Source organism: Psammomys obesus, unplaced genomic scaffold (genome assembly GCF_907164565.1).
Source record: "Psammomys obesus unplaced genomic scaffold, mPsaObe1.curated_primary_1811, whole genome shotgun sequence".
Taxonomy (NCBI): Eukaryota; Metazoa; Chordata; class Mammalia; order Rodentia; family Muridae; genus Psammomys; species Psammomys obesus.
Genome location: NW_026585643.1, coordinates 958,212 through 984,092, shown reverse-complemented (window position 1 = coordinate 984,092; position 25,881 = coordinate 958,212). Strand labels below are relative to the sequence as shown.

General features: G+C 47.8%; 1 protein-coding gene across 2 annotated transcripts in view; it reads left to right on the top strand.

Moving 5' to 3' along the window:
* Positions 1 to 480: 480 nt before the first annotated feature.
* The window catches only part of Slc7a8 (solute carrier family 7 member 8), a 54,386-nt gene continuing 28,985 nt past the window's right edge, over positions 481 to 25,881 (top strand). Inside the window, exons 1-4 of one of the 2 annotated variants that reach the window (XM_055615823.1) lie at positions 481 to 820; positions 1,100 to 1,287; positions 18,022 to 18,226; positions 19,134 to 19,285. In XM_055615823.1, coding sequence (XP_055471798.1) covers positions 1,131 to 1,287; positions 18,022 to 18,226; positions 19,134 to 19,285 — 514 coding nt within the window. In that variant the 5' untranslated portion in view covers positions 481 to 820; positions 1,100 to 1,130. Of the gene's footprint in view, positions 821 to 1,080; positions 1,288 to 18,021; positions 18,227 to 19,133; positions 19,286 to 25,881 lie in introns of both variants that reach the window. The other variant, XM_055615829.1, reaches the window with a different exon arrangement.

The following is a 25,881-nucleotide window of genomic DNA, read 5'->3' as shown; positions in this document are numbered from 1 at the left end:
CTAAGGGAACCGCTTTCCGCCTCAAATCCTTCCACACTGCCTTCACCAAACCTCCCCCTAGTTTCAGGGAAACAGCTTTATGTTGATATCCCGGAGGCCTGATCGACCTTGTCCTCAAATGATCCGCACCCGAACATTTTAGTACCCTGGCCAGTTTATTTCTTGAAGGCGTTAAAAGCCTGCAAAACTGTGCCCCTGCAGTGTGCTCACAAACAGATACAGCCGTGGCCGGTGGCTTCTCCGCCGCGGCCGACCCTTCCTTCGCTTCCACTGAGGAAAAAAAGAAAAAAAGAGAGGGGGGGGGAGGTTTAAGCTCTTTCCTCGGTGACCTTCGGGGGGTGGGGGGGGAACTAACATTTAAATAGAAGAGGAGGGAGGCGATGCGGCTGAGGATGGCGAGCAGCGGAGGAGGTGGGGGCGGAGCCTCGGCCCGCACATAAACGCCGCGGCCGGGAGGGAAGCACATTCGCGAGCGCAGCAGCCACTCAGCGGCACCGGGCGATGGAGCGGTCTGCGGTGTGAGCTCGGAGCTCGGCCGGAGAGGGGCGAGAAGGGGCGGCCGCAGCAGGTGGACGCCCGGCCCGGGGCCGGCGAGCAAGGAGAAAGTACCTGAGCTCCTCCTCCGCCCCTTCGGCCCGCGAGAACTACTTTTCCCCTCGTCGCAGGAGACAGCCCGGGGGAAGGTGAAGGAGATCAACGTTTTATCAGGAGGGCTGCAGGGAAACCCTGGCCAGAGCGAGCCGCCGCCCGGTGCCCCGAGCACAGCCGTCCCGGGCTTCTGGAGACAACCCCTTCCCGAGAATTCCAGCTGGAGTCGCTGGTACAGTTTTATTTTTGTATTTAAATCTCTCTCTCTATATATATATATATGTTCCTGTCCTCACCCTTGTGTGTGAGCAGGAGTGACACGTGTCGGTACCGAGTGGGAATATTTTACAGGTCTCCCTCGACTGCTGTCACTTTTAGAGGGTAGGAGCGCTCTCCTCTCCTCTCTCTCTCTCTCTCTGAAAAGGGCGTTCTAATTGGAAACTCTGTTTTCCCCACCTATCTACACCTTGACACGCACGGGCGTTTGGAAAGAGACAGTTCTTTTTTTAAGCTTCTGGAGGTCGGAAGCCCAACGGAGAGAGATGGAAAAGGGAGCCCGACACCGAAACAACCCCGCGAAGAGCCACCCGGGTGAGCTCAGATCCGACACAAGCCTCGAGGCCGAGGCTGCCTCGGGAGGGGGCGGAGTAGCCCTGAAGAAAGAGATCGGATTGGTCAGCGCCTGTGGCATCATCGTAGGTGAGTCCGGGTCCTTTGCGGCCGCCGCCTCCGGGCACCACCCCGTCCCCTCTCCGGGGGTCCTCCGCGGGACTTTAACCCCGCCAAGGCCTCTAAAGCAGCTCCGCTCTGCCAGTGGCTTGTGTGGTCAACCACCTGCGCCGGTTAAGTGTGAGAACTGTGGAAGTGATGATGAATGTCGGGTACATCGCCTGGGCCAAGCCAGGGTGAGCCGTGGATTACAGACAGAGTCAGGAACCAGCCTGGCTCTGTGTCCCGGGCATTGCCTCGGGATTTGTTCAAAGTGTAACGATTTTTTTTTTTTTCCGGCTTGTCACTGGGCAGCTCTGATCCAGCAGATCCTAATTCAGGCTGACACATGGGTTTTTAACTGGCTTTCATGCAGCCACCCTCAGCAGGCTGCGAGCCCGCTTTTGAAGCATATTTAGTATTTTGCTGGCTTACGTTATGAAGCACCGTGGTGTGTAATAAAAATAGCAAAGCCCAGTAATAATAATGTCAGGTTCTTTGTAGGCTGTGGTCCATCCTATGTAGCGCTTGTGGAAATACATGGGACAGGGCTGTTCCTACTCTCTCATAGATGAGGAAAATATGGAAGGGAGAGCTAGCTGGCTTGCCTAATGTTCTGCCCTAAACGGAGTTTGCAGTTTCTCTGGTTGCCTAGTGGGAGCCACCTGGCTGTTACACCCACAGAAGACCCTGTGAGGCTCTTAGAGGGAACTGGGAGTAAGTTGAGCCTTCCTGAGCGAAACGTGTGCTCAGAAGCTTTTTAGGAGAGGAGCCTGGAGGATCGGGACAGGGACAGTGCAGGGCACCAGCTTCCAGAGACAACTCCTAGGACTCTCTTCTCTTGGTACGGAGGTGGAGGTGGGTGCTGGGCGGTGGCTCAGCTGCCTTTAGTCTGCTGTCTTTGGCAGAGGGCTCCTTCCCCAGGGAAAGGGCCACAAGGCTCTCTGCCTCCGGTGTGTCTCTGTTATTTCTCCCTGGAGTTCCTGTGTGAGGGCGTACTGTGACCTGCTGCCCATGAACTAGTTTCTCTGGATGTAACAGTGTTCCTTGAATGGCTCAGGGACACTTGGCAGCTGAGCAACAGTGACACTGGAGATCATCCTTGAAGGCAAATAAAATCAGTACAGTATCCAGACAATTCTCCTCACCTCTCCACCCTGACTCCATGACCATGTTCTCACCAGTCCCTTTTCAAAATGGAATTTTACCTAATTACCCTATGTATACATACACATATATACATACACCTATATATACAGACACACACAATGTTGTGAGGGAACAAATCTCCAAACAATAGTTAGGATCTCAGCTCACATTACCTTTTCTTGTTATATTTTTTCCTTTCCTTTATCTCAACTGCCCTGGGAAAAAAAAATGAATTTCAAAGTGGTACGCAATCTGTATAACACAGGCCAATTTGAAATCTATAAATAGGCCAGAGCCTACGTCTTTCATCAGTTTGACTGATAGGGTTATCGTTCCCTGCTCCCCCTCCCTTGGGGAAGCGTCTGATTCATACACAGATGTTCACACACACACACCTAAACCCTTTTTCTTCTAGACTCTGCTTTGCTCACCCATCCCCCAATATATGCAGGTTTTTATGGACGGAGGCTATTTTCTTATATGCTAAGGTTTGGGGGGGGGCGGGTTATTTTTTAAACTATTTTCTCAAAGTCTGTGAAGGAATGGGCACTCAGATATAAGCACAGCTCCAGGGGAGATGCCACTACTGATCTGTCCACAGCCCAGACACTTAGAGAGAGAGAGAGCAATAGCTCCTCATGGTAACATCACAGTAAGAATGACTGATCTGGCCTAGACACTCTGGGTGATTTTAGGGAAATCAGCATATTTTTCCAGAGTCCTGGAATCATTTACCTTCACTGAGCTGAGAAAGAACTTTCTTCTTAGGGACCAATGGCATGGACAAAATCTTTTCTACCTCCCCTCCTGCATGACCATTAAGTCACCAAAGTGAAGAGAAGGTTCCCTGCCCGTTTCTGGGTGGGCGTCTAAGTGATAACAGTTCAGTTGTTTCCAAGACCAAGTGCAAACATCAGAGATGGTACTTTCCATTCCACAGAGAGTCCAGTGATCTGGTGCTCTGTGTTAACAATGTAGAAGGAAGGTAATTAAAGTGATTTTAGAAGACCTTGGGAGGGCTGGGAAGATGGCTCAGTGGTTAAGAGCACTTGTTGCTCTTTCAGAGGACCCAGGTTCAGTTCCCTGCACACACATGGCAGCTCACAACTGTCTGTGACTCCAGTTCCAGGAGATCTGACACCTGTGGGGGTCATAAATTCAGGCAAAACTTAAACACACAAGAAATGAATAAATCTTAAAAAGGCTTTTTGTTTTTTTATTTAAGAATGCATACTGCTGTTGCAGAGGACTCAAATTGTGTTCCCTGCATCTCTGTCAGGCATCTCACAATCACCTGTAACCCCAGTGCCCACACCAGGGCACCAGGCATGCTTGTGCTACACATACATGCTTGTGCTTGCAATCCTCCACATAAAATAAAAGTAAAATAAAAAACAAGAATCAGATTCGATATGAGAAAGTGGCGTTTGCCCAGGAGCTGTCTGCTTCATGTCCTGCTGGCTTAACGGAACAAGTTAAAATACGTTTCATGCAAGCTTATAAAATTTTACCAAAGATGACTAGAAGTAACAAACAGCAACTATTATGGGAATGTAAGGTGAACCAACAGAAGATTAATGCTGTGAAGTTATCTATGCTCGGGTCAGGGTCATGAGAGCCTTGTGCATCAAACGGGGATCACCAACAGTTAACAGTGTGGACTAGTTGGCTGCAGCTGGGGTAAAGATAGAGGAATGGTGGATGACCCAAGAGGAGAGAGGGTCTTAGCAACAACTAGTTTAAGGGGCCTTTTGGAGGATGTGGGGGAAGATGGCATAGTGAAGACAGTTCTTAGAGATTTTGTAAATAAAGCAATTTTGACACAGTTGTTTCCCCGAGCAAAAATTCAGACTTAGAGGTGTGCTCCCAGATGCTGGAGTCAAGCTGAAAGAACAGAAGGGCAGGAGGGAGGGACACAGAAATTTCATGCAATCCCTGTGAAGCCTGTGCTGCCAACGCTGGGGAAGCTGAGGAAGGATCACTGAGAATTTGGGGTAGATACAGCTACAAGGTGCAGACCGGAGGGCAGGGGAGGATTGGGGAGGAGAGGAGAACAAACTGGCCCTACACATCTCTGAGTCTTGAGTGCAGCGGAGCGCCTGATGTGGCACAGTCTCTCCAACGATCGTTGAGATTAGTTTCCTTGGATAAAGGGAAGGAGATACTCCCTGGGCCGTCCCAGGGATAGAGTACTTGCCGAGTGTGCACAAGACCCAGTCCCCCAACTGAAAAGCACTTCTGTAAACCAGACACGGCAGCAGGTGACGGTAGTCGAAGCGCTCCAGAGGCTAAGGCAAAAGGATCTTGAGTTCGAAGGGCAGTCTAGCTATACCTCAAGATGCTATCTCAGAAAGGTGAACAGTAAGCATTTACCGAAAAGACTGTTGGGAGCCTAGCTTGGAAATCGTTATGCTAGGATTAATTCCATCAACCTGGATAATTTTGTGTGTGTGTTGTTTTTTTTAATTTCTCATTGTTGTTGTTGGTGGTGGTCCTGAGGATGGAATCTAGAGATTCAGTAATGGCAAGGGATGTAACACAGAGCCACACATACTCCCTCCTAACTTTAACAGTGCGTGGGCCCAGCAGCCGGGCTGTTGCCTTCAGGTACATACCTGGTCAGGGAGCACTCTTGGGGTCAGGTGCACTACTCTCCCTAGACCCAAAAAGGCATGAAAAACTCATTTACTGATGATACCAAAGTTCCTGTGATAGCTGCCATTATTAAATATATGTTCTAAGCCAGGCACTTATTATCTGTTTGTCCCTCACAGTAATCTCGATGTGCCCAGCACATAGTATCTTTTCCTACAAATAAGGAAAGGGAAGGCCAGAGGGATAAGCAATTTGCCAAAGGTCATACACCGAAAATTTTTGGAGCCAAGATTCCGGTCTAGAAGTAAGCCTAGCATAATTATCTACTCTTTCTATGTATCTACTTGTTACAGTGTGTGCGGTATGTGTGTGAGAGTTTGTGTGTGTGTGGTGTGTGTATGTATATGCATGTCCTACTGGTGTGTGCAGGCTGGGAACAACTTGGGGATGTCAGTTCTCTTGTTCCACTATGAGCCCTGGAGTAACTCAGACCACCAGTCTTGGTGACAGGTACCATAGCCACACAGAGACATCTTGCCAGCCCTACTTCCGTGTGTTAGGTACTAAATGGGCACTTTCCCCGAAAGTCTTAGCAGGAGTTTCTATTCTTCCAGATGAAGCAATGCTTGCCATGCTCCTGTGGAGGAGCGCTCTAGTGTAAGGGGGAGCGGAGTGGCCGGAGGTTGGAGGGAGGGAGGCGGAGCTTCTGGCACAGTTACTGGGACAGTTAGTCTGAGACAGCTGGCCAGCCCAGGCCATGTTCTCATCAACTCCTTTGTAAATTAAAGCTCTTCCCAGCCATGTGAGAGACGTGTCTACAGAGTTCCTGAATGTCTAGGTAGCTTTATGTCAGTCGTGTACTCAGATACGTAGCTGAAGGCGCTGGGGTTAGTCCTAAAATCAAACGAGCCAGCAACAGAACCTAGAGAAAAACATTTGTAGCCGCACACAGAGGTTCAGTGGCTCATGACTATAATCCCAGCACTCAGGGAGGCAGAGGCAGGCTGATCTGTGAGTTCAAGGCCAGCCTGGTCTACAAAGTGAGTCCAGGACAGCCAAGGCTATACAAAGAAACCCTGTGGGGGCTGGAGAGATGGCTCAGAGGTTAAGAGCATTGCTTGCTCTTCCAGAGGTCCTGAGTTCAATTCCCGGCAACCACATGGTGGCTCGCGATCTAGTGCCCTCTTCTGGCATTCAGGTGTACATGCAGGCAGAACATTGTATACATAATAAAATAAATAAATCTTGAAAGAAAAAGAAAGCAAAGAAATCCTGTCTTGAAACCAAAGACAGAGAGAGAGAGAGAAAGGTATGTGTAATGCTATGTGCTAAATATAAGGGATATTTGTTGCATGACAATACTGGATTCAGGTCTAGCTACATCACTGACTCTCAACATAGTTCTAAACCGTTTTTTGTTGTTGTTGTTTTGTTTTGTTTTTTTTTTCTGTTTTAGCCACAGGTTCTCATTATGCAGCTTAAACTGTCTTTAAATCTGCCGTGTAGCCCAGGCCGATCTATCTCAAACAGTCCTTCTGCCACAGCCTCCCTAGTTCATGGTCCTAGGCCTACCACAACGAACTAGTGGTGGCCACACTGCTGACTAGTGCTTGTTCGCTTGCTTATTTTGTGTTTGGTGATGGTAGGAAGGTTGATTGGTTGGTTGATTTGATTTTTACAAAATTTTTATATATATTTTATTAGGTCTATCTGTCTGTTTTTTTGTTATGAATGTCTGGGTTTATTTTTATTATGGATGTCTGTGTGCTGGTGCCCACAGAGGCAGAAGAGAACAGCAGACCCCTGGAGTTGCAATTACAGGCAGTTGTGGGACACCCAAAGTGGATGCTAGGAACAGAAGTCTGGTCCTTTGAAAGATCAGTATACACTTTTTAACCACTGAGCCATTGCTCCAGCCTCTGCTTTGTTTGTCGGGGAGAAAGTTATGCTCCCAATGTCTGGCTGACTTAGACCTCACTAGGTGGCCCAGGGTAGACTCAGGTCTAGGCATGTGCCAACATGCCAGTAGGTTTTTAAGATAGTGTCTCACTCTAATGCAGGATGGCCTGGAATTCTCCATGTAGCCCAGGCTAGCCTCAAACTGATGGCAGTCGTACTTCTTGAGCCTACCGAGTGCTGAGGTTACAGTTGCAGAGCTCACACCTGGCTTCTGTCTGTCTGTTTTTGAAGTGGGTTGGCCTGGGGTTCTTCTTTTCTCAGCCTGCTGAAGGCTGGGATTAAAGTTAGTTATGTGCCTCCGTATCCAGCCAGAACAAAACGTTATTTATTGAGCTTTTACCAAATGCTGATTCCTGTGCTACCATGTCTTTGCAGCTATTATCTTATTTAATATTATCTTATTTAATCTTATTCAAACTCTGATGGAAGTATAATATTGTAACTATTTTAAATGGAGTCGTGGAGCAAGCAGGTAATTTGCTGAGGGCCACACAGCTGGTAACTGAAAGGTCTGAAGCTAGAGTGTTCCTAGCAGCAATTCAGAGTGGGGGGAGGAAAGTCAGGTGACAATGGAATCGGTCATGAAGGAGGAGGACACTAGGGGTGGAATCTGGAGAAACCATGAGTGTATGACATTGGAAACCTTTTCCAAAAGAAAGGATATCTGAGCCAAATGTGCCGATAGTCCTTGGAAGGCTGAGGCAGGAGGATCCCAAATTCAAGGCCAGCCTGAAAACTATGTATGGAAAACTGGAGCAGGTGAGCATTGTATAATTTCAGGTCCAAGGATTTCAGACCTTTGTGGATGACACCACCTGAGAAGATTTTACATTTTAGACTCTAACCTCACAGATTAACATCTGATCCCAGAACCGTTTGTTGCATGTTGACCCGAGGGAGGGAGTCTAGAAAAACTGTGTTCTTGAATTTGTGTTCCACTTTTAAAAAGCCATGGGAGTATTAGGATTTGGTTCATTCAGGATGAAAATATGTTAAAACTCTCATTGTTCTCAAAGAGAATCTGGGACCGAAGCCAGCTCAAAAACATTTCAAAACAAACACATCTTGGTGAGTAGGAAAAGGTATAGCCAACAATACCATAATAAGCAGCTAGATACCATTCCGTGAATGCTTACTGCTTACCATGTCCAGGGTGCCTGGAGGAACGTCAGGTGATCTTGCACAGTTGGTGCTAGCACAGAAGTAAAAGTTTCAAGTGGGTAAATGAGCAGCTGTTAGCAGAGATAGAGTCCCACTAGGGGCCTGGAGCACTGCAGACAGGCTCCCCTGCGTGGAGCACTAGGTGGCCGGGACCGGCATCCTGTCCCAAGCTTCCTGCCTCCAGGAACTAGAGAGCTGAAGGGCAGTTGTTTGAACTTGCAACTATCTGGCTCAGATATGTTCCCTCAAAGGGCAGAGTTCCGCAGAATGAGTGACTAGCAGGAAATACTTAGTCTAGGAAAGAAAATCAGTGCCCACTAAAAATGTTAGGCGCCGAGGCCAGGATTGATGTCGCACACCTGTGATCCCAGCGCTTGGGGCTAGAAGCAGGAGGTTTGCTGCTCCTCAAAGCTGGCCTGGTTCACATCTGTAGCAAATTTGAGAGCAGTCAGGACTACTTAGCAAGACCCTGTGTCAAAACAAACAAACAACAACTAAATAGCAGGCACAAGATCCCATTTCATTTTAGCATTAGTGACATAGCAGGAAAAAACAAAAACAAAAAACAAACCAAAAAAAACCACTGTGAGCAAAGCAAATGGCCACTTCAGGGAGGTGGCACACAGCCCCTCCCTGAGTTTAGCCAGGGGCCCCTCAAGTTGCCAGGCTACCGAGGTTTTCTGCTTTTCTAGGAGAGCTAAGCCAGGAGTCTGCTCCCAACTTGACCAAAAAAAAAAAAAAAAAAAAAAAGCCTCAGGAATTTCTGTTGTTGTTTTTCATGTTTTCTTGTTGTTACTGGGGGATGATGGGCAAGATCTCAAAATGTAGCCAGGAGCAAGCTGTTCCAGGAACAGATTCCGATCTACAGAAAACAAGGACCATTCGTGAGACTGGGGGTGGGGGGGTTGAGGGGGCTAGAAACTGTTCTCTTCTGACTTTGCCCCCAGTTGTAGGGCTTGAACCTAGATGGGCTCTGCCCTGTCAAGAGCTCTCCCCCACTGATCTGTATCCACTGGCTCCCTGCTCTAATTTTCAATTCCCGATTGAGCCTATGGAGCAAGAGGAGCTAGACCTTGCTGGCTTCCCAGAACATGTCAACAGAGAACTGTCACCACACCCATCTCCCTAGTCACCCGGGAATGGCATCACGGAGGCCATAGCCTAGGGATTCTAGATGTAGGTGGGGCCGGTCGGTGTTTAACAGTGATTGAGCATAGCATGCCTGTGCTGAGCACCAGTGAATTTCATTTCTAGGAAGTGAAATAATCCCACAAATCTATTCTGAGCTGTGCTATTTATAGAACGAATGAAGTTTGAGTTGAAAAGCTTTATCGATCGTCTCATCCTTCGTCCTTTGTCACGCTGGCAGATTTTCCCATTGGTTTGCTTTTAATATCCTCGGCATCAGCGGTGTAACGTCACTCCCAGGGAGCCGGTTTCATAGTGTGCCTGAAGATGTACCACATCTCAGGCAGAGCAGCACAGCTCGTTAAAGCCGGCCTTGTGGTTACCGTGTGTGTTTCTCATCTTTGTGTCTGGGAGAGGAGCTGCTTTGGTGGTACATACCTGTTCTCCTGGGAGGCTGGGCGGTAGGATTGCCACAAGTCAACCTGGACCACATAGGAAGACCCTGTTTCAAAATCAGAACATTTTTTAAAAGTTTTAAGAGTATTTGGGCCCACAGCCTAGAAATAGAAAGCTTAAAATAAAAATTTCTATGATTTGGAGAGGTGCACTGTAGAGATCAAAGAACATTAGAGGCACAGCAGAAAATGACAGGCTTAGAGATAGTCTTGAGTTGGCAAAATGCTTTCCTATGCACGATCCCTGTATGTGTGTGTGTGTATGAGAGAGAGAGAGAGACACTCCATGTGGACAGGTGCATTCATGAGTGTGATTGTGGCCATGCCTATGCCATTATATTTGTGTGGAGGTCAGAGGACAGCCTTGGACATCTATCCCTGCTTGAGACAGCATCTCTTTGTTGTTTGACACTGCATAAACCACAACTAGCTGGCCCTCCACACTTGTACCTTCCATCTCAGGTAGAAACACATAGATTACTGCAGACGTGTGCATTGCACAGGCTCTGTGGATTGGAACCCAGGTTGCCATGTTTTCGTGGCGAGTGTTTTACCTACTGAGCCACCTCCCATGCATGATCTTTGTAACTTTCTTTTTTATGCCTAGGTGTCGGAGGCCATGAAACAGGGCTTCCTGTAGTCCAGACTGGCCTCAAATATACTACAGTTCTGATCCTCCTGCCTCTGTGTCCCCAGGGTTGGGTTTGCAGGTAGGGACCACCCATGCCTGGTTTACCAAACTTAAAATTTTGTGTTTTCTGGGCAAGTGCTCTAACCAACTGAGCTACATCCCAGCCTTTTCTTTTTTTTTTTTTTTAATTTTTTTTATTTTTTGGAATTGTAATTTGAATATGCTACCAGTTTATTTAGCTGTAAAGTGGAAGTTCCTTCAATCTTTTGTTTACTGTGCCTAGGCTACCTAGAACTTACCATGTAGCCAAAGCTGGCCTGGAACTCCTGATCCTCCTACTGCTACCTCCCAAATGTCAGGTTTACATGTGTGTGCCACCAAGCCTGGCATAGTGGAGGCTCCTTGCAGGGTATGACAACCAACCTGTGCTCTGGTCTGCGTCCAGTGAAACATTTTCCTCCCTCTTTGGGCTCATCTTCTACCACCCCACTTCAGTTCTCACTCCCAACCACATATCCCATTCATTAATGCTAGTTCGGAAATGTCGGTTTCAGTAGGCCAGTGATGACAAGTACTGACCAGTTCAGGTCAGGCTTGAAGCATTTAGCAGCCAGCCAGTGGCCTTTCTGTTTTCTTGGAGGATTTGAATGACTTCCACAGAGGCATGGGTATCATTTTTTTTTTTTTCATGAAGATTTTCTTTTGATTTGCTTTTTTCCCCCCTTTTCTTTTTTTAAAGGAGTCTTTACAAAAAATTATGGTGTATTGCTTACATATAGTTGCTGAGACTTGAACCTGAGCCCTTTGCAAAAACCGAGTACTCTTCACCCCTGATGAGTCGTCTCTCCAACTCCATACTTTTGGATTTATTTTTCCCTTCTCATTCTCTTTACGCTGTGAAGATTAGCCCGGAACTTGAGATCCTCCTCCCTCAGCTTTCCCTGGATAGCCATCCATTCTAATATATCATTCTAAATAGCTTTATAATTACACCAACACAGCTTCTGTTCAGCCTTCTGTGGTCAGCACCATTTTCACTTGGATGTCTTCATTCAGACCTTTTTGTCTGAGACAGGATTTTAACTATGTGTCCTTAGCTGGCCTCAAACTCATAGAGACCAGCTTGCCTTTGCTTCCCAGTGCTGGAATTATAGGTGTGGGCCACCACACCCAGCCTCTTCACCCTCCTTCTCTGTTGTTTTGTTTTTTGAGGCATGGTTTCTCTGTGTAGCCCTGGCTGTCCTAGAATTCTCTTTATAAACCAGGATGACCTCAAACTCAGCAATCCACCTGCCTCTGCCTCCTAAGTGTTGGAATTAAAGGTGTGTGCTACCATGCATTCAATTCTTGAGAATCTCATTTTCATATTTCCTCGGGTTTAGCATGTCGTATGTGCTTAGTGTATTTGCTGACTAATAGCAGTCACTCAAAAAAAAAAAATCAGCAAGAGATTGAGAACTCTGGTAGAGCCCTTGACCAACATGTACAAGGACCTACATTTGACCTCCACACTGGGGAGAAATTATTTGCTACTACTAAACTGTAGATGGTTAAGGTAGCTGGGCACGCTGACACACACCCATAAACCAGGTGTGTTAAGAAGTGGGGACAGGCCAGGCATGGTGGCACACACATTTGATCCCAATTTTTAGGAGGCAGAGGCAGGTGGATCTCTGTGAGTTTGAGGCCAGCCTGGTCTACATGGTGAGTTCTGGGACAACCATGGCTATGTAGTGAGACCACCAAAGCACACAAACAAAGAGAAGTGGGATAGGAGAATGGGAACTTAAGGTCATCCTTGACCACAGATCTAGTTCAAGGCCTGGGTGCCATAAGACTCTGTCTTAAAAAAAGAGTTAGAATAATGCTGGCAAGATACCTCTGTGGGTAAAGGTACCTGCCTCCAAGCCTGATGACCTAGGTTCGATCCCCAAGGCTTGCATGTTAGAAGGAAAGAGCCAACTCCTGAAAGTCATCCTCCGACCTCTTCATGTGTGCCATAGCAAATGCACAACATACACACACACACACACACAGTGTAAACATTTAACTTAAAATACTTAAATCATCAGAGCAATAAATTTTGATGTATTTTTACTATAATTTTTATTTAAAGACTAGTTATTACCATAGACAATACATCTTTGTGCTTAGCTAAGTTAAACAAAACCTACCCAGCTTTGAATCTAAAAGAGAAGTTTGGGATTGGCCAGACCTTGGCTTTGAAGTTTGAAGGAAGATGAGGGTTTTTCAACCTTGACATTGTTGCCTCTTGGGCCAGATCCTTCTTTGTTATGGGACGTTCTCTGGTCATTGTAGGATCCTTAGCAGCATCCTTGACCATGACACCCAAAGTACCAGGGGTGCCCGCACTCCAGTTTGAAGACTGAAAGTGTCTCCAGACATTACCAGTTGTCCACTGGAAGTAGGAGCAAAATTGTCCCTGGTTGAAACTCACCAGAGAAGACAAAGTTGCTGGAGGTAGGGTGGCTCCTTAGTAGGAACCAGTGAGGGCTCGGCTCGGTAGCCCCGGGGCCACAATGCTTGTCTTTCAGTGACTAGTGGGTGGCGATTGGCTCCATCTACTTCGTGAAAAGACCATGTATGAACAAGTACTTCCCAATTACCTTTCAAAGCAAGCATGTACAGAGTGGGCGATCAATAAATACTTCTTGAGATGCAATTACCTGATGCCCGTCCCCCTGCAGCATCTCAAAATTATACCTAGACAAGCAGACAAATGAATCAGAGGATGCTTCATGGTCTTGGCTGTACAGTGCTGTTTGGTAGCCAAGCCTCCAAAGCCAATCTGCTGTGTTCATCTCTGGCTGGGCTCTGCCTTTACTGCTACAAATGCTAGTAATTAAATTTTTTTATTTTAGCATTTCATGGATTATAGTCTTACATAGGTGTAAGCTGCCTTGATCCCCATAGCAAAGTAGGTGTGGCAAGAGCCATTACTCCCACTGTGAACATAAAGGAAATGAGTCTCAGGAAAACTGGAGTTCCGTGGCTTATGAGCAGTAAGGACCCTGGCTCTTCTGAGGCTAGTGTCCATGGTAGTAAGGGATCCAGAACAGTGGAGTCACGCGGTTCCACCTGCATCTCTACTCTGACAGGGCACGTGTCAGCATCTTGGCCTGCCCCCACCCCCAGAGAAGCTCTCTGTACTGCCCTAATGGGAGAGTGTGTGCAGACGAAGGTGCCTAGGGAGCTCACTGTTTGGGTGTGAGGGTCAAAGCCTGACCCCCAAGCTCCTGCCCCCTCACCATTCCCCAGGTCTGAAAGCATCGGTATCCTCCTACCCACCCACTGGAGAAGTACAAATCACACTGACTTCAGCTTTTTCTGCACATCCTCACAATGACCTCAGCCCTGACGCCCAGCAGGAAGCTGTGGCTGGACTTAGCATGGGTAAGGAAAGCCAAGGGCTTTTGGATCGAAGTCTGCTGGGCACTACAGGCCTGTAATTTCTCTCCTTAGGAAATTCTCTGAGGGCTACAGCATTCTAGTGTGAACAAGCCTGAGTGTGAGTAATGCCATAATAGGGGGTCACATGGGTGTTGGCACACGGATGAGGAAGTTAGTGATTATTCACAGCAAATGAGGATTTTCTCAGTTCTGGCAGTTTCCCTATGAAGGCTTACCCACTGATACAACTTGGCCTCTTTTTTAATGAAGCAGTTTGCATGGCTTTTCTTTGACAGAACAAGTTAAGCTATGCCTCATTGTCCAGGCATCCTAAAATTCAGCTTTCACTAAAGATCTAATGATGATTGCTGTGTTAACCAGTGTGGGCGGAAACAGGTTAAGACCTTGACCTCAGGCCCCTTGGAACCACCAGGCAAGGTAGGCATCACATTCTTTTTGTTTGTTGTTTTGTTTTTTTGGAGACAGGGTTTCCAGGGTTTCTCCCTGTAGAATGGCTGTCCTAGAACTCGCTTTCTAGGCCTTGAACTCAGAGAGCCACCTGCCCCTGCTTCTTCAGTGCTAAGCTTAAAGGTGTGGGCCAGCAGGCCCAGCGTTTATCACATTCTTAAATGACCTTCTAGACCAGCAGTTCTCAAGCTGTGGATTGTTATGCCGTGGGGGGGGGGGGGGGGGGGGGGAGACCCTTTCACAGGGGTCACCCAAGACCATCAGAAAGCACAGATAATAGATAATTTTGCATAATAGCAAAATTACAGTTGTGAAGTAGCAACGAAAATAATTTTATGGTTAGGGGTCACCAGAACATGGGGAACTGTATTAAAGGGTTGCAGCATTAGGAATGGAGTTAACAATAAAACAAGGGGGGAAAAAAGTCCCCAAAGAAGTTAACTTTGGACAACACACAAGTTAAAGGCGCCAGGGCTGCACTGTGTGCGGTGCTGTTGCCGGAGGAGAAGCAATGTGGGGTCTAGAGGACACCCTGGGCCTGCAGTCTGATGACTCGGCCTCTCCACCAGACCGAATTGTTTACACAGCATGTGACTTTGACAAAGTCTTTCTCTCTCTGAGCCTCAGTTTTCCTGGGGGAGACCAGACATTAGCATTATTTAAGAAAGCCGTTCTGAGAGTCGAGGTACTTAGCATGCATGCTCATGTCACCACTTGCAGATAGGACTGGACCAACAGGAGGAAGTTGAATCTGCCTACCCCCTCTGTATAAGGTGCAGCCTCTAATCCAGATACTTCTAAGTCAGCGGTGATGGCAAAATGGGGATAGTAAGAACTCCCTTGTTTCCTCCAGGAAATAATTGGGCCACAGACTCCTCAAAGATCAGCTAACGCTGTATACCTCCTCTTCCAGGGGACCCTGGGATTGATGTGTGCACTCTGAATGGCCTAGAGGTGGCAGAAGTACTCATGGTCCTGGTTGCTCCTTATGGCTAGAAATTTTCCTTAGTGGAACTTGGACTCTTCATTCCTAAGGCGCAGAGCTTTTGACGGGACAATCTGCCTTCCCGGTGAAGCTGCCATTCCCATCTTTAAGGAATGCCTGGACATTTCCCCTTCCATTTTCACTACCTTAAGACCAAAGTCAACCATTGTTTTTCTCCTGGTATTGACTATTTTTCTAACCCTAAAGCTGCCTTGCTAGGCCATGTGCAATTTCTCTCTTCTTGGATGGCTGTGAAGTGCCCTTTAGATCACTCTTTTGATAATTCCCAGAGAGGCAAGGAATTTACTGTCTTCTTTCCAAAACTCTCCTTTCCTGGAGCTTCCTGTCTTCCTGGGAACAGCAGCACATTTAGTTTTGGCAGGTGGTTTTGTTTAGTTTGTTTTGTTTTGAGACAGCGTCAACACTGTAGTTCAAACCGAGAACTGGTCTCAGACTCAAGGCAATTCTCCTGCCTGGGCCTACTGAGCACTGGGATTCTAAATGTGAGCCACCCTGCCCGGCTTGAAGAATCCTTTGACAGGGTGACCATGTCCCGGGGGCTGGAACACTGGGTGACCATCTTTTAGTCTCCTTAAGAGAGGAGGTCATAGAGAATGTGTGTGGGAAAAGATGTCTTCTTGTTCTATTGAAGGGCTTCACATAAGGAAGAGAAGAAAGAACTGTCCATAAGAGCCGACCCCTCTTGTCTGCCTCTTCTTGTCCTGATATTTACATTTGAATTTAATGTTGAGGAGCTGTAAAAATATAAAAATGGCAGATTTTTACATCTGAGAGGAATAGAGGATTACAGTGCGAATGTTCTTTTCTTCCCCTTTATTTCATAACTGGATTGCAAATTGGATTTTGGGGCCAGATAGTGTTGTGTGTCTTTGTGTGATCCTAACATTCAGAAAGCAGAGACAGTTGGGTTAATGGAAGTTTAGGGAAAGCCTAGGCTACTAGTGTATACATCAAGTTCCAGGCTAGCAACTAACTCATTGCTCAACCTCATCTCAAAAGGGGGGGGGGGAGTTGCATTTTGGCTTGGAACTGCATGTTTTAGAACTGAATTGAGGCTGGGTTCTGGCTGGATTTGGGAAGCAGAACATAAAACTTCACACGTTGAAAATGTATTTTTTAAGATTCCTTTTGTTATTTTATGTGTATTAATGTTTCGCGTCCACATATGTATGTCTGCCACATACATGCCCTGTTCCCTCAAAGATTGGAAGAGGGCTTTGGAGCCCCAGTACTGGAGTTACGGTTGCAAGCTCCATGTGGGTGCTGGGAATTGAACCACAGTCTTTTCAAGAGCAGTAAGTGCTCTTGCTCTTAACCACCGAGCCAGCTCTCCAGCTCAACACTTTACCTCACTGGTTCCAAACCACCAAAGAAAGGTGGATTCTGGGACATTGTCAAGCCCTGGGCTGAGGCAAGCTCTCCAGTTCTGCCTTCTCACCTAGATCTGACTAGTCTCTTCTTCTTCCCTCAGGCTCTGAGTAGTGAGCTGGGAAGAGCATGAGGAGAGAGCTTTCAAAGTGCGTGTGGACCTCATCTTCATCTTCAGCATAGAAATGAGTGAAGCCAACTTAGGAACCTGTGTGTCAGGGGCTGTCCCTACTCTCTTCCTGCTCTGTCCAATGAGCATGACCCAGGAGCCCCCTTTTTGTGCTTGCTGCCGGCCTCTCTCAGAGGACGCCAAGCCCTATGCATGCAGACATGGATTAGTAGAAAGAGCACCAGATTAAATACCAGGGGACAGCTTTCAGGATCCAATTTTATCCATCAGTAGCTGAGGAATTTAGAGAAAGCCACTTAACCCCACAGTCTCTTCAGCTCTTGGTCAGTAAAGTGGAGAGAGAGAGAGCCCATCCTTCTCCCTCCTCCTGGAATTCTGCAAGGTGATTCTGAGGGTCATATGAGAGCAGAGGGAGGGAGGCCTCTGGACTGTACAGCTGAGGCCTTGCACGTATTGTACTCTCTCACAAGCCACGTCTAGACAACTAAGACTGTTTTATAGGTTTGTTTCATGTTTTCCCACAAGGGTGGGGCTGTTGTGTCCAAGTAGAAACCAGCTTCTAAGGCTGTTGCGTCCACTCATAAATGTTTTGTTTTGTCTTAAGTCAGGGTCTCACTTACATAGCCCAGGTTACCCCTGAGTTCCTGACCCTCCTGCCTCAGCTTTCTGAGTGTTGGGATTCCAAGTATGTGTTTATACCCAGCCCATAGCCACAAATCGTCATGGTGTGAGGCTACAATCTGTCCAAAAGAATTTGTCCTTTGCCTCATTTTTGAAGCTTTGACAGAGAGTCTCTGGGCAGAGCATGTTTCTCTTCCTACCTTTTTAGCCAGTTCTGAGAGCCTGTCACCTTAGCTTGAACCTGTGTACCTACCCAGAGCGCCCTGAGCTTTAGCGTTTGCTCCAGCCGTCGCCACGGCACAGCCTCACAGGGTTCACCAGCTCCCCTCAGACTGTTTGCTTCTACTGAAAATGGGAGCAGTGTTTTCTGACTCCACAGGATTTTTCTAAGGAGTCACGAACCTTGTGAGTTCCTCATCAGTTCTCTGCCCTTTGCCCTACTCCAGGAAGAATTGTTACTGGACACACCTGCCTGGAGGCCCTGGGAACATTTTAGAACCAGATCGGAGAAGAAACCCTAGCGAGCATCATAGCTGGATGCACCCACCCTCTGGAAGGCGCTCAGGAGCCAGCCCAGAGATGCAGTGTCCCTGCAAACGCCGACTGACCTGACCTGGCTGTGTCTGTCTTTGTGCCTGTGCAGGGAACATCATTGGCTCTGGAATCTTTGTCTCGCCGAAGGGTGTGCTGGAGAATGCCGGCTCTGTGGGCCTTGCTCTCATCGTCTGGATTGTGACTGGTGTCATCACGGCTGTGGGAGCCCTCTGCTATGCTGAGCTAGGTGTCACCATCCCTAAGTCTGGAGGTGATTACTCCTATGTCAAGGACATCTTCGGAGGACTGGCTGGGTGAGCTTATCTACAGGCCTCAGTGGCCTAACACGGACGGCTAACCTTCTGGCATAGCAACATGGCCCTGTCGTCCAAAAATACATTGTGTCGTACTTATAGCTTTCCTGGGAGACACGTGGCCCATGGGCTGCAGGTTGGTGCCACTGGTAGAGAAAAAGGAGAAATCTGGGACAGAAGAGTCAGGTCAAAAGAGCCCAAGGACAAGAGTTTCTAGTGTCCAGTGTGTCACCACTCATAGACTCAGGAGATGAGTCAGGTTACATCCCCTTATCTCCACACTGAACTTGATGGACAAGATTCTGTAAGCAAAGCAAGGTGACAGACATCACTGACCACAGAGTTCTGCGGAAAGCAGTCACCAAAGGAGAGCCCTACACACGAGTGACTGCCTAAAGACGAGACATCCCCATGCCTTACATAGCCGAGGGTAATGGCCTCCCTCCAGAGTCAAGCCCTTGACTTTTCTCGGCTTCTCTAACCCTGACTGGGGAAGCTCATCCAGCACCAAAAGGTGTGCAAGGCACTTCTGCAGATTTCTCTTTGATGCCTCCCTGGCGATTGCTATGTAGCCACACCCCTGGTGTGTTCTGGGGTCAGAACTCTGGGGTTGCAGGTTCAGTTTTTCCACCCTGGGATATAGAGGACTAAAGTTGCAGAGAAGATTTGAAGTGTATGTTGGTCTCTGCTGTCACACTGTGTCACCAGCATTACAAAGGGTCTCATCTGGGGTAGGGCAGGCCTCTTCAGTATCTCTGGAAACAAAGGGGGCATTGCGCCTTTATCTCACTTGCTCACTTGCTCAAGAGTCCCCCCGACCCCCATCCCTGCCCCACACGTGGATTTTTCTGCCGCTGCCTCTGGCTCCCTGCCACGCCAGGCAATGATTTTCCTGTTCTTCCTGCAGGTTCCTGCGGCTGTGGATTGCCGTGCTGGTGATCTACCCTACCAACCAAGCTGTCATCGCCCTCACGTTCTCCAACTACGTGCTGCAGCCGCTCTTCCCCACCTGCTTCCCCCCGGAATCTGGCCTGCGACTCCTGGCTGCCATCTGCTTGTGTAAGTGACATCTGGACCTCGGCCTCTTTCAGTCTTCCCGGCGACCTTCATGTCTTGGTTTGTCGTTCTCTTTCTCTCTCTCCTTTCCATTCCCTATGAATATGTTTTGGAGGAGTGGATTCTCCATACAGTTGCACGGTGAAAGACAAGCACGGTGGCATGTGCCTGTAATCCCAGAGCTCGGGAGACAAAGGTAGGAGGATATACTGAGCTAGAGGCCAGCCTAGGCTACACCGTCAAAGCCTATCACAAACAAACAAGAAGTATAAATACCTGCTTGGAAACACGGTGGCTTTCGATGCCAGAGTTCTTTATGTTAGCACTTTCACCTCTGCTATCTGATTTCTGATCTGAGCCTATGACAAATCCATGAGGTAAGCTGGGCCATTGCTGTCATTTTCCTAGGAAAGATCAGGAGACCAGGAGCCGAGGGCAAGTGGCTTTTCCCCAAGAGGCAGAGCCTTCGTGGAGTCCAGGGCTTCCGAGTCCTTGGTCTTCCAGTGCAGCTATACTTGCTTCTACAGCTGAGGAAGACCCTGACAACCGTGTGGCAGGCAGTTGTGCTGGCAACTTAGAAATCGCCATCTCACACGCATTTTGAACTGTGTTGGGGGAGAGTTTGTTCCTTGCCCATGCCCTGGATGGATAATTTTTGTTTTTTGTTTGTTTGTTTTTTAAGACAGAGTTTCTCTATGTAGTCCTAGCTTTCTGAGAGCCAAATGTATAAACCAGGCCGGCCTGGAAGTGCCAGAAGTCTGCCTAACTTTTCTTTCCGGTCTGGCTTGGATAGGTTGTTTGGTTTTGCTGTTTGCTTTAAATGAAGGAAAAGCCTTGCAGGCATGGTTAGGATTTAATTGGCTTCAGGGAAAACTCAAGATGGGAAGATACCTGTGAGGTGGAATCAGCAGATCCTTAAGAGAACGGTTCTCTGAGGCACCGGCTTCCGGGCATTCCCAGCAGTCGGCTCTCAGAACAGTGATCCTGTGGACTGGGCTATTCCATGTCTTTACTCCAACACTTACTCTTCAAGCAGCTGTTCAGAGGCTGCGCTTAAAGAGTTGACTCAAGGCCTTGTCTTCCTACAGCTTCTGACAGTGTAGGGACAGTCCTGGCTGTTCATTTCCAGGTCCAGGCATTGTCTTTCTGCCTTGCCAGTGTGATGGGGGAGGGAGGACCCACCACCCACCACTCTAGACGATCTCCGAGGATCTTAGCAAAAGACCTTAGCAAGATTGCCTTATTTGGCAGTGGAGGTCGACCCTGCCGTGGACCCCACACTTAGTTAGGCAAGGTGAAACCCTTGTTTGGGGGTAGTAGTCGCACATTTAGTCTGGCCTGCTTATATAGACCCAGAGGTGAAGGAGTGTGTGCCCCAGATTCAAGCTTCTAATGCCCTCAGCTCTGAGCCACACATTCTGATTGCTTGGTAGAGTTGCTGTCTGCCTCCTCATGAGATCGGGATCATAAGTTGTAATGCTGTGTGTGCCTCAGAGTATGTCTGTTGGGAGCACGGAGCTTTCTGACCTGGGGTCCTCTTGAGGGGGAGTTTGAGTGTATGGGTATATGGGCCACTCGCAGGTGCTTCATGGCTGCATTGCGACAGCTGGGTCAGCGTGGGAATGTAGGAAAAGTTGCCCTTTCTGCGATCAGACAAGCTAACAAGGGAGGAAGAAGGAAGTGCATGAGTGCTGGCTGCTACTGTTTCGGTGTCTTGTGTGCGCAGGCAGCTTCCTCCTGTCTGCTGATGCTGCTAAACTCTCAGACAGAAGGACTCCTCTGATCCTCTACTAGAAATCCAGAACTCCACAGCCGTGTGGGCCCTCCCCGGGAGAGGAGCCAGGCCACAGTATGCAGTTGGGAGCACGCAGCTTTCTGACCTCCTGAGGGGGAGTTTGAGTATACGGGTATACGGGCCACAGACCTGCCACGGATTTTGACACTTTGCACAAAGACTCTGGAGTAGTGAAGTCTGTGTATGAGCTCACACACACACACACACATGCATCCATGCCTGCATGCGCGCAGATGGTCCCAGCCCTTTCAAGTGGTGGGAAGAGCTCTTGCCTAGCCAGCTCCAGGGAGGCAGGCTGCATACAGTACATCCCACACCTACCCTCCCCAGACAAGTCAAGAACTGGAGACTCTTGCTGTCTCCCTTTCCTGCTGTGAGAGATCTAATAAAGTCTTCTGACTCCTAAGTGGAGCTGCAAGGAAACTGCCCCCATCTGAACAGAGCCAGTCTTGTCCTCTGAGAGTAATAGTTTTTCCCTGTCCTTGAGGTATGACTCTAGATATTATTCCAGTGGGGGTGGGGGGTGGAGGGGAATCTTAAACCCAAATTTATTCCTCCTACTTCCATTAGGAGACCAGAGGCAACGGAGGACAGGTCCCAGGTGCTTCGAGTCTCTGTGCGGAGGTTCTGTTTTCTGGTTTGTTGAATGGTGTTTTGTTTTGGGAGATGGAGACGGCGGGGGGGGGGGGGGGGGTTACTGCATAGCCCAAGTTCACTTTGAATTTGCTACATAGTCCAGGCTGCCCCTAGTCTTCGTGCCTCAGCCTCTCTGGTGCTGCCTTCACAAGCTCCTCCTCTCCTTCTAGGACTTTATTTAAATCCACCTCCATTGCCGTCTTCAAACAGCTCCTTAAGGTAGCCTGTGTTGAAAAAGGTCTATGGATGCCGTGCTATACAACGCTGGCATCTTTGGGGCAGAGGAACTTTTGAGATAAGGTTTTTCTTTTTTCTTTTTGTTTTATTTTGTTTTGTTTTTCTGAGACAGGGCTCTGTGTAGCCCTGGCTGTCCTGGACTCACTCTGTAGACCAGGCTGGCTTCCAACTCAGGAGATCTTCCTGCCTCATCCTCCTGGAGACAAGGTTTTTCCGTGTAGCCCTAGCTGTCTTGAAATTCAGTACGTAGATCCGGCCATCCTGAAACTCACTGTATTCACCAGGCTGGCCTCAAAACCTTGAATTTGTAGCTTTCCTCTTGTCTTAGGCTCTACATGCTGAGGTCACAGGCACAACTCATCACATCCGATCAACCCCACCCCCCTGCCTTGTGACAGAGATCTCCCATGTAGCCCAAGCCACCCTTGAATTAAGTTCATATAGTCTAGCTTTTGAATGGGTCCCTGCCTTGGGTCCCTGAAGGCTGAGTTCACCTTAGGTCAGGGTGCTACCAACACCCTGCTATCATGACGACTTTTATTTCAGTACCCCTTCTCACCACTCCCACCATCATCCAGTATACCCCGTCCTCTTAGCAGGGGACAGGGAAGCCAGCTGTGTCAAATGGTACTTTGGAGATGGAGGCAGAGAGTCACCCATTTTCAACATGCTTTTGGGAGAAGTGGCAGAGAGCCTGGGTATGCAGGGGGGCGGGGGTGGGGCTGGGATGACACTTATACAGGAAACTCCGCTTTCCACTGTCTCATTTGCCCGATGACTGACTGGAGCTACTGAGTCACGAGAGGCTTGAAAGAAAGGCCACCTTCTGTGGAGCAGTCACTGGTCTATAATGCAGGGTCCAGGAAGGAGAGTGGGTGTGCCAAGCCCAAGGCCCCTGTTTGCTGGGGGAGGGAGGGGAAGAGGTCAGGCCTAGTTCTGTGGTGGGACCATTTCTGGAAGCTATCTGAAGAGAAATGAAGTTGGGACAGGCCAGATGGGGGTGGAGAGGCAGAAAGAACCTGATGTAACTGGCTTGCCTGCCCAGAGCCTGGAGGGGGTGGGTGAGAGGACAAGGGGAAAAGAAGGAACTGCAGATTTGGACCTGCTTGTGCAACCACAGCGCTGTGAGTTATTCTATTATTTAGGTCAAAGCTGATTATTCACTGCTGACTCAGCAGAATATTCCTGGTCACCAGGCAATAAGAAAAGAAGGCATTTTACGTTTTAATTTGATGAAAAGCCTTTCTCCCTGGTCTCCAGAGCATGCACATTGAAGGAGGCTCAGGAGGGGCAGGGGATAGGAAAGGAGATTTTGAAGTGTTTAAACTCGGTTTTGACATGCCTGGCTCTTACGATTTGTCTCTTTTGATCATCTGGAGAACAAACAGCTGGGTCTCCAGGAAAAGAGTGAAAAAGAACACAGAGAGAGTCACAGTGAACTGCCCTCACCTTGCCCTCAGCCTGCCCCTGTTCCATGGCTATGGTAAATGTGGCCCAAATGCTCCTGTGTTCTAATCCATCTAGTGAGGTCCAAGGGAGGGGATGTAGATGTAGGTGTTGGTGCCTCCCCCGCTTGCCCTCTGTCATGTAGTCCCATCTCTCCTGGCTGTCAAAGGGCAAACATCAAAATGATTTAGCTAGAAGACTTTTTGTTTGTTAGTGTGAGACATCTCCAGGCTGGTCCAGGCAATTCTCCCGCCTCAGGCCTCCTAAACACCTGCTGGTGCACACCTTTGTACCCACCCAAAGAGCCCACTTGAGCTTGATTTTTCTTCTATAATCAAGAAACCATTCTTTCAATGACTCAGAATAAGTCTCTAGGGAGTAGAGAAATGGCCCGGCAGTTAAGAGCGCTGGCTGCTCTTGGAGAGAACTAGAGTTCACTTCCCAGCATCCGCATTGTTTTTAGTGGTTCACAACCATCTATAACTCCAGCTCCAGGGGATCTAACACCCCTTTCCAGCCTCCTGGAACCTTCATGAACATGTATATACTAACACGCAATACACACACACACACACACATTTTTTTTTAATTATAAAAAAAGAATAAGACTTCTAATGTCCTAGCAAATGAGGTTGATTTTATAGATAAAGAACAGCTTAAAGAACGTAGAAACAAAGGCCCAAAAATCAGATTGGTAATTTCAAAGCCTTGTAAAACAGTGGCTCTCAGCCTTCCTAATGCTAAGACCCTTTAATACAGTTCCTCATGTTGTAGTGACCCCCTCATGTTGTGGTGACCCTCAACCATGAAATTATCATCATCATCATCATTTCGTTTTTTGAGACAGGGTTTTTTTTTTTTTTTTTTTTCTGTGTAGCCTTGACTATCCTGGACTGTCTGTAGACCAGGCTGGTGTTGAACTCACAAAGATCCACCTGCCTTGACCTCCCAAGTGCTGGGATCAAAGGCGTGCGTCACCACCACCTGGCCATAAAATTATTTTTGTTGCTACTTCATAACTATAATTTTGCTACTGTTATGAATCTTAATATAAATATTTGTGTTTTCCAATGGTCTTAGGCAACCCCTGGTGAAAGGGTCATTTGACCCCTAGAAGAGTCATGACCCACAGGTTGAGAACCACTGTTGTAAAGTAAGGCAAGGGAGACACAATAAAAAGAGTAATTGATTAGCTTAACATCAACTCATTTCATGTTATTTCTTTGTATAAGGATTAGAGCAGAGGGAATGTGTCATACTGATTGAATGTGACATCTTTGGAAATTATGGCCATCATCTCTCTAATCCTCAGCCTCAGAAGGTTGGGTAAAGTTTACTGATGGCTTGGTAGCACAGGTGACTTTGTTTTGAGGTTCAGCCTGGTGTGTTGGGGCCCCAGTGGAGGGGTTTGGTGTAAGCATGACCTCTTATAACTTTCATTGAACAAGTGTTATAAACAGAGTGGCTTCAATGACACAGTGGGTGCAAGGTCTAAGGGGCAGCCTTTCATAGTCTCTCACCTGGGTCTCCGACAGAGGTTGGAGGTGACTTGGGGATGAACCCAAGGTCTTAAACGTGTTCTAGGAAAGTTTTCTACCACCGAGGCACTCCTTAGAATCCCTCCCCTAAGAATCATGTTTCCCAACTTTTCTTCTTTTCTTTGAGACCAGTGGGCATTTAAGATAGTCCCTGGCCCTACTGGTCACTGCCCAGGGTTTTAATGACAGTGTTGTCACTCACGTAGACTTCTTGTAGATCACGTCCTAAAGAAATTCCTTCTTCCTTGCCCTACGGAGAAAGGAGCACAGAGCGCCCGGCATGCATAGCAGAGGGGAAATGCCGCTTATCCTCGGCTCCATCTCTGCAGAGATTCCTGAGAGCTTGCTGTTCCAAGGCTGCAGATTTCTCCCCATTCCCCAAGCCATTTGGAAGGGAAAGAACTTGAGGCATTTCTCCTAACCCTGGGTCACACTCAGTCCCTCTGCAAAGGCTCCAGCTGCCTGAAGCAGCACGCTGCCCTGTTTTGCAAGTCTCTATGACACAAGGGGATTCAGCATCTAAATCCCTTGATCTCAGTTCATCTTCTCTTGAGCCTTCATATTCTCTAGACTCAAACTTCTCATCCATAAACATTAAACATTGCTCAGACACCTGGGTGGCACTTCCTTCTGGCCTTTCCCTTGTCCCAGAAGAGTTCTTTTGCTAGTAGGCAGTAGCAGATCTTGAAGGATGCCTTATACCAGTGAAGGAAGAATGATTTATATATTTATTTATAATATATTATATTTAAATGTGTTTGGTCTGGGAAGGAGATGATGGCCTGAACTAAAACTAGTCTCACAAAGATGCTGTGCTGTGAGAAGTAGAGAATTTTAGGGGTGGAAGCAGCTGGCAGATTGACTTTTTACCACTGAGGAGTAAGAATCTAGCAGGCCTGAGAAGTCAAAATGAAAGTGTGTGTAAGGTGGCCGTGCCCCATGCTAGG